The sequence below is a fragment of the Ylistrum balloti genome, unplaced genomic scaffold (assembly GCF_031769215.1).
Source record: "Ylistrum balloti isolate Yb309-2 unplaced genomic scaffold, AGI_CSIRO_Ybal_v1 Utg371054, whole genome shotgun sequence".
NCBI classification, from domain to species: Eukaryota; Metazoa; Mollusca; class Bivalvia; order Pectinida; family Pectinidae; genus Ylistrum; species Ylistrum balloti.
The window spans coordinates 144,678-153,888 of record NW_026782583.1 but is presented as its reverse complement, the minus strand read 5'-3'; the positions used below and the strand labels follow the sequence as shown (position 1 = coordinate 153,888).

The following is a 9,211-nucleotide window of genomic DNA, read 5'->3' as shown; positions in this document are numbered from 1 at the left end:
TCGCGGCAATTTATCCCCCTGGTATATATCATCCTTGCTACTTCCAACGAATTCCAAACCCCCGGTCCGTATATATAATGTATTCTGAAACATGTCTGTGTCTTATTACCTGTAACTGTCATTGTTTCGTCTCTCTCTTGTTCTAATCTGGATACAAGGCACGTATACTAGTGGATACTCTTGTTTCAAACTCAGTACTGTGATTTAAATTTGACATGCTGATTAGAGATTTATTCCTATTACAGAAAAGTTTGTAGCGTGCCAGCTGATACAAAATGCTTCAAGAAATTCGAACGCAAGTGTAAAAAATTTTTCATATTATTTACAAGGTGACAGTTGTCACGATTTTCATGAAAAATATATATATATTTATCCTGGATCTGGTACTGCCGTTGTCGGAATATCCGTCACCCTCTGAACCCTCGCCATAATACAGCTTATTGACATTGACCGATGTATTTCAAGTATTCATGCTAAGCTGTATAGTGTCTGCAGTTTGCAACGCTTGGATTTTTTTTCTAAATATTTTAAACAAAATACTTTCACGTTATAAATGATGACGGACCTAGTTCCTGATGCTAACTAAAATACGCCATGGTTCATTTAAGATGATGTGAACTTTTAACTAATTCCATGCATGAGTGATAATAGAAGCATGATTATTTTTCCAATAATTACACCCTCCCCTTAAGATAATTCCCCCTTTTTGTGAACATCGTAAATGAGCTTATCATGGTAACATATTCTGGATTTCAAATGATTTATGAACACCTTTCCATGGAGAAATACATCTCTTTTCCCACATTTTGACAAACAGCCTAGCTTGTTGTTTCGTTGAAAGCATACTGTTGCCGTTGATAAAACATCACTATTTTTGTATCATTCAAATCCATTTGGTGAAATATGTAGACTGGGGAAAGAATGTCCTGCTTCACTCTTAGAGGACACAATGGAAATGCCATTCACAGAAGTGAACTAAGCAGACTTGAGGAATGTTCTGTGCGTTTCGCCAAATCGATGTTATTCATCACAAAATGATTATTCAAGATTTTAGACCACAGATCTCTAACATTCTTGGTGATAGTCTAGCTACGATGTTATTCATACGGAAATAGCATTTTAATAATTTTCTTTCCATTAAGACGTCACGATAACACTGGCGACTGGTTTATGTAATGGAGTTTAGGATAACTAACAAGATGTGTATGATCAGCTAGGTTTTGTAGCAAAATTGTGGTCCTCTGAGTAGCCAGGGTCAATTTGAGGCAAGGTCTCAATAGAGGGCCATGTTCCTCTACAAACCATGCTTTGTTTCTTTTCTAGGTTAAATTGAAGACCTACATTTCACTGTGACAACTCGGTGTCTTGTGTCGTCTTAAAAAAATGCGTCTCACACACACACAAAGCATCTTACAAACATTGAGCCAGACCGTTTTACCTTGTTTCGTGGGTCCAATGTGCGAGCGAACAATAGGGGTGTATGCGCATATTGCATGCATATTGTATTTTCTGGGTCATGTACGTCACCTAGACTTCAACCTTCCAACCCATACAACACTCAAGTTCAAACAAGCAACCTTTGAACTAGAATAGAAGTTCTTGTAACACAACCATGCCATTCTTTGACACGCTCATAGTAAATAAATATGACGATATCATCAAAGTATTTGTCTATAGGAAAAAGACGCATACAGACCAATACCTCAAAATCCGATCGCACCACCCCTTACACCAAACGTTGGGCGTTGAACAGATGTGAAACGATTGTCACAGAAGAACATGATTAGAAGCAAGTAAAATCACACCCATAGCGCCTTGAAAGCATCTGCAATCCTGAAAGTTAACAATGAATGTGATAAAAACAAAAAAGACTAAGAGACGAAACACCAAGGAAAAGTACAAAACGAAAGGACAAGTCGTCATCCCTTACATCAAATGCCTGTCAGAAACCATTCAGAGAATTTACCGTGGTCATGGCATTGCAACAGCCATGAAACTCTACGAAATATCCTAGCCTATCCTAAGGATGAAACACACAAAGAGAACGCCACAGAAGGCGTATACAAATCACATATCGGAGAAACAAGCAGGGGATAAGTTGAAGAAGTCATCTGGATACACTATAACGGACCAGTACTGAACAGAGACGAGGGGGACACAGACTCTCGCTCATCTATGACAAAGTGTAAAACAAAGCGTAACCGAAATGGCTAAAGTGCATTGTTTCCATCTGGTGTAATTTTAGTCACCTATAATCTCTTTACCATCTCATCACACCATTTTAGATCCTAGTGAACATATGATTATAGTATATCCGAAAAAAATGGTAGATTCCTTACCATCTCGTACACTACGTACGTCAATGCTAGTACGCTTCACACTTGTCATTTGTCTGATGAAGGCGACTGTTTAGTCATCGAAACTAATACCTTTTACGGAAAAGGTGTCCGTCAACCTTGCGAATGAAATATGCAGGAATTCACACTGATTATGTAAAAATAACAACATCTAAATGTTTATTTAACACATATTTATTGTACATATAAGTTTCTCTGCAAGACCCTTTCGAAATGGGCAAAAATGGTCCCTTCACAAATCATACGGTCGTGCGACGGGTATTGTTCTAGTTCTTTTGTGCATTTTTAAACATAACCAAAGAATATGTTATTACATAATAAGCTCAATCATTAGTATTATAAGATTGATAAATACAATTTAACGATATTTGTCGTTTAAGGACAAGATATACATCAATAATAACCAGATCAATATATTTAGAACAGCTTTTCAATGCATCACATTCAGCAGCAACCATATACATGTACAAGTATATGTATCAGGTGATAAACATTTTACCAATTTTGTCAGTTATAAGAAAGTTATAAGAAGGGAGAAAAATAGAAACATTAAGTATGATGCATGAATTAAGAAAGATATCTATACGTGCAGGTCTCTGATATGAAATAAAAGATTGTTTACATAAATCCAAACATGTTACATTCACATATGGTCATTTCCGCATTGATATACTTACAATTAAACTGGACCAAGTGGTGACAATTAATAAATTCAACAAATAGAACAAACATTTGTGAATTTTTTCCGCGGCAAACGAAATATTAAGGTAAACCATTGAAAATTGGTGTCATTTTGGGAAGCGTCATGTTAATCGTTAAGTGTAAATATTAATTAATGCATACATTGTGATTGGCGAGATTCAGACAGAGACTGTACAACACAAGTGAAAATAATAACGAATATATCAGGTTATAACGGTTAGCTTTTCTTTTCCTCTCTTTTATCTTTTCGAACTATAAGGAAATATGCAAAGGTATGAACAAGAGGCCCATAGGGTCTGTATCGCTGTTTTGTTCGGCAGAAATTACTTTTCTAAACTAAATAAAAGAAAATCAAAAGATTCAAGACCAGGCCCTTTCATCCAAGATTTCCATTCACCACCCAAGGATACTTCAATCTAAATTGGGACAGAATCCTATAGTAAAAGGATATCAAATAATTTGCTCTATTCTCTCTATTGGGCCTTGCTTAAGATTGCCGATTGCCGACAGCTGCGTTTACACAAAGTTGATTCCCGTTCACCAAAGGATGGCTCAGGCCAAGTAAGGACAAAGTCGACATTATCATTATTATTACAATCTTAACGGTCCGTCAACACATAAAAGGTCATAAGGCCATCAACCGGTGAATGACACAGCGATTCAATAGGAAATAACATCAAACATACTAGAAGGTAAATGACAAACGATAAAAATCTTAAATGGCTATATTATAACAAAAGATTAAAATGGTAAGTCGTATTCTATAATGTCGACCAACATCTTTCAGATAACCTAGAATTTTATATATCTCAACAGTTTCAAAAAAGGTATGTAGACTTGTAACGTTACGATAAAAAAAATTCACGAGTAGACAAAAGGTAAATGCAGTCCAGGAAAAAATGTTGAACACTGAAAGGTCAAAGTCCGCATATTCTTTCAGAGAAAGATTTGCTCCTGCTCCCTTATAGGGCTCCGCCCCTCCTGTCCCAGCGGGTCAATACTCACCGTTTAAACACGCTTGATTTTCCTTCGCATTAGGATGCTTCAGATCAAATTGGGACAAAATCCTGACATTTCTACAGAGGAAGAAGAATTTTTCAAAAAATTGCTCTGATTCTTGAGATCCTTTCCACTCAACCGAGCTAAGCTTCCCTTAAAATATATTCAAACCAAATTTGAACAAAATTTGATCATTCCTTGAGAGGAAAAATAATTGAAAAGATTGAGTTATTTCCCCTTTTGGGCCCGACCCTTTACCACAAGGACACAAGACAGAAACTAAGGTACATTAAATCCAGAAATCTAGCAATAGTACAGATTTCGTAATTGTCAGAACCAAACGGTTTATGATTATGACGTAAGAGAATGTTTTATTTATAAATCTTCATATTGAAAATTCAAATGCTAAATACTATATCGTTAATACTACCAAACAAAGCTTGACATTTTCATCTAATGTTATTGTGTCTGATTAAGGTGTTTTATGTTTTCAAAACGTGTGACATTTTACTAAAATATATCTTATCTCGAAGATTATTTAGAAATGACAAAGCAAATTTAAGGCTGTTTGATATTCATGCAAATACGACTATACGGGACACGTTTATCGCGGTTATATCTATATGCGCAGATGTTTGTATTTCAAACCCCGTTGAATAAGTGATCAAGTCGTTAATATTAAACATACATATTTTGTATGTTTAATGGTTATTATATATCCCCAAAACATATCTATCTTTGATAATGCATGCGTAAATGTCACGTATGTCGTGCTGGTTTAATATTTTTTTTAATCTTTTTTTCGTGTCGTTATTAATCAAACGCAATTTTATAGAAACTTCAAAAGTTAGTTAACTTATATATATAACTGATGTATACTGCTACATCTGTTCTACATCATTCGATTCTCTCGAAAACGTGAGAACACCTGAGGGGAGATTGGATCAAGCACAAGATAGAAGTAAGTCTCTGTTTCTAAAAAGTTTAGGATTTAGTATGTCATTCCTTAAACTTGTTACGATAAATCGCCCTATTGTGTGTAGTATATTTGTGATAAACCATTTGTGTGTTTGTTTCTTGTTTTCTTCATGCGAGTCTGTATACCGAGTCATTAATCTCGTAACGCATCGTTGAGGCAATACAACATCCAAGTACCTGAGACCATGCACTTAATATTCAGCAAAAAACTGAATTGAATCTGGAGTTTCATTTAAATTTCGCACGATAGACTAAATACAAAGTGTTTACTCAGATCATATACGTACCCGTCTCTGTCATGTTCTCAAATATAATTTGACAAGTCTTGGCTTCCTCATTACATGTGGTGCCTTTTCCTTTTAGATCGGCCCTGATTTTCCCTCTGCCCTCCCCTCTCCCCATTATTAATATTCGCAAGTTCACATATTTATTTCATATTAAAGCACATGTATTTTCCCAGGTGGCTAGACCGGTAATTGTTTATTATTAAGATGACTGTAGGTGAAACTAGACATATATATATATATATGTATCACGCTCCAATTCTTATACCTTTCTTTAATCTCTCACAGGAATATTACAAAAAGATGGACTCCACAAGATCTCTCCAGTGGATAGTTGACTTGGATGGTGCTCATGATCCAAAGTACGGAACGCCACACAGGGCACCGATCGTGGCAGCGACTCATGAAAATTTCAAAGAATACGGCAATTTAGTTACCGACTTCGATGCTGAACAAATTAAAATCGTGCCCTGGCCAATATCTGGAAGACGACCGCTATGCAGTGGAACAGGAATATTTGGCGGGGTTGCTGAAGGTGACTTCATTCATGACTGGGTTGGCGACCGGTGTAGGGCAACTAGTTTAGCTATGGGTTGGGGAGTCGGGAGCGACTTTTTTGTAGGTCGTCTACCAAAGGGCGTTAATCCGGAAAACAAGACAAGTGTTTTGGTTCGGGAGGCCAATTATCACCCGGATGGAAGTCAATGTTTCTTTCCTAAAGATAAACTTCCATTTGTGGCGCTGTTTGCTCTTCCTGGAGATGATGTCACTTTAGAGGATTTCGTGGCGTTCTACTCCGACGGAAGTTTTGGGTTCCACATTTTACCAAACGTTTGGCATCAACCTATGATCCCAATAAGTCAGAAAGCGGTGTTTAAGAACAAACAAGGGGCCGTCCACGCATGCGTCAATATGGATATGGTTGATGAGTTTGGGAAATTTCTCTGCGTTCCTCTTACTCTCGACGGACAACAGTGAAACAAGCCAGTGACATATCATTCTACGCTGCATCATTAAGATACACAGCAATAATATGGGCGAGGAAAAATATTAAATGGTATTACGTTCCATGTGTCTTAAAATCTTTTTATACTGTTACTATCGGTCACGTGCGATGTTGTCGTTACAGTGATGAAAAGTTTGTAGCGATTGGCAAATCACAAACTACGGATATGGATAAAGGTGCAGTCCGTGGATACAGGATAGTTCGGAAAGTGTTAAGAGAATATAAGGGCCGAGGACAACTGCTGATGCCTGCAAACATGGAACGAACTAGTTTTGACGAACGGAAAATATCAATACTGCGCTTGTAGAAAACTAAAGAGCTATGTCAGATAACCAGTGTCATCATCATCATCATCATCATCATCATCATCATCATCATCATCATCATCATCATCTTCATCATCATCATCATCATCGTCATCATCATCATCAGCGTCATCATCATCATCATCATCATCATCATCATCATCATCATCATCATCATCATCATCATCGTCGTCGTCGTCGTCGTCGTCGTCGTCGTCGTCCTTTATTTTATTCCTCAATTCTGAGATACATAGTTATATTAACATACACATAATTACACGAGGATTATAGCGATGTGATTAGTATATAAGTTTGTAAAATCTTATCCTTACTTATCCTTACCTGTAAAATGTATTCAAATACGATATTATTTAGTAAAACAAAAATTAATATGATAGTTATCTTTGAACATAATTTAAATTCGTGCATCATGCTCACAATTACTGTTAATTTATACGGACATACATAATTAAGATATTAACATTCACTGATGAACCGTCACTGATTCATTTTAACAAATATGAAAATATCATAGTACTTTGTACGTTATATAACTCAAAATAGAGATATTTTTAAGTAATCAAGTAAAGTCGTTATAAAAGTCATCCAGTATAGTTTTTATTGGAACACCAGACTTAAGTAGCGTACTCCTAAAAACATCATTCAGTCTTTCTTCCGATATGGCATAATATCTGTATACCTGTAGAATATTCCCTTCTGGTCAAAACTACGGAAACGTATTAGCGCAATTTAAAAACTTTTTTTTAAATTTCATGTTTTACACGCAATCTGTAAATTTTACATTTTAATCTGCAAATTTTATACTTAAAACATAAAAATTAAAAGTTTTTAAAAGTTGTACTTATACGCTTCCGTACAAAAGTTGTTTTTGAAATATGATATGTAGCTCTATACATAACAATGGATTGACATTACATAACTAAACTGTGTCACCGCTTACCTCACCACAAGAGGCACATATTTTAACATCATGACGTGGATACTTCAGAGTGGAGAATTTTCATTACATGTCCGATATATCGTGACTGTTAATTAGTTTTTTTGCTGCCTGTAGTAACCTGAACGGCTCTCGATGCATGGCATGTACACATTTGTATCTCATAAAATCTTTATCGTTGTCCATCAAATAAAGATAGATTTAGTTAATTTTTTTCATTGTTCTGTAATTCCCTTTAAACAACGTGTTTCCATTTGTCCTTCGTTGGACCAGATTTTATATAGGTCAGATTCAGATAATTCATCAAGCTACATTATCGAAGTATCTTTATCACACCGGATACATAACCGCTGTGTACAGTCATGACGTGACAAATATTATCGCCGGCAACGTAAAAGGATGAAGTGGTATGATAAGTTGCAACAAAGGAGTTTTATTACATCAATACCGACATTGAGTCATCCTAAGACATTAATAGATAGGATATATGATATAAGAAAAACATTATGTAAAACGCTGAAAATGTGGAGAGATTTAAGGATGTGGTTAGAAATCGAAATTAAAATTAAAAATTAAAAATTAAAAAAAAATTAAAAGGAGAAATGCAAAACTTATCAACAAAATTATCGGAAAAGAAACATCAAGAAGGCAGAATTGTGAGGCGACATGGTGATATAAGAGAATATAGGGACAGAACTGTGAGGCGACACACTGACGAAAGAGAATATGGGGGACAGAATTGTGAGGTGACATGGTGATATAAGAGAATATGGGGGACAGAATTGTGCGGCGACACACTGACGAAAGAGAATATGGGGGACAGAATTGTGAGGGGACACACTAACGAAAGAGAATATAGGGGACAGAATTGTGAGGCGACGCACTGATTGAAGAGAATATGGGGGTCAGAATTGTGCGGCGACACACTGACGAAAGAGAATATAGGGGACAGAATTGTGAGGCGACACACTGACGAAAGAGCATATAGGGGAAAGAATTGTGAGGCGACGCACTGACGAAAGGGAATATGGGCAGGGCTAGCTCTGGGTCAAAATTCAGTTTCGCCAAACCAATTTTTTTTTTCTATAAGCGTGCAAACAGATTCCGGAACTCACCCTCACCCGACGAGCCCTTAATTTCCTCATATAATAAAAACACATATGCTAATTATATAATTACATTATTTATTCACTGTTTTAACAACAATACATCAAACATAACACAGTATATGGTAAAAGAGTTTATAAACATGGAATTATTACAGGCCTTCTGCATCTCGACAGTTTGCTGTTGTGTTGCCAAAGCAGCAGAGTGAGAGTTCTCATCTGTAAAATTGAAAATAAAATTTAGAATAGAATTGGACATTTGCAGAGAGATACAGGATTACATTGAACCTTATTTTACACCATCAAAGTATTATACTTATTACAGTAACTTCCTAAGTAATATATCTCTTAAAAACACTTCAGAGATAATAAAGACATAATCGTTAAACTAAAAGATTGTGTTTCTAATTCATTTGCCAAGCAGGCTGTAATGAGTAACTACATTGTACCATCCTCCAGGCTGTATAGTATTTCTGAATTACTTAATCTAAATTTACATAATTTTCTGTTCATAAA

The 9,211-nt window shown here is 35.9% G+C and overlaps 1 protein-coding gene across 1 annotated transcript; it reads left to right on the top strand.

Moving 5' to 3' along the window:
• Positions 1-4,939: 4,939 nt before the first annotated feature.
• On the top strand, positions 4,940-6,780 carry LOC132560391 (uncharacterized). The gene is made up of 2 exons (XM_060225059.1): positions 4,940-5,019; positions 5,609-6,780. The coding sequence occupies exon 2, from the start codon at positions 5,624-5,626 to the stop codon at positions 6,296-6,298; it is 675 nt and encodes a 224-aa protein (XP_060081042.1). The 5' UTR covers positions 4,940-5,019; positions 5,609-5,623; the 3' UTR covers positions 6,299-6,780.
• Positions 6,781-9,211: the final 2,431 nt, after the last annotated feature.

Coding starts and splice junctions, on each gene's coding strand:
- LOC132560391 (XM_060225059.1), top strand. CDS start 5,624: ATGGACTCCACAAGATCTCTCCAGTGGATAGTTGACTTGGATGGTGCT.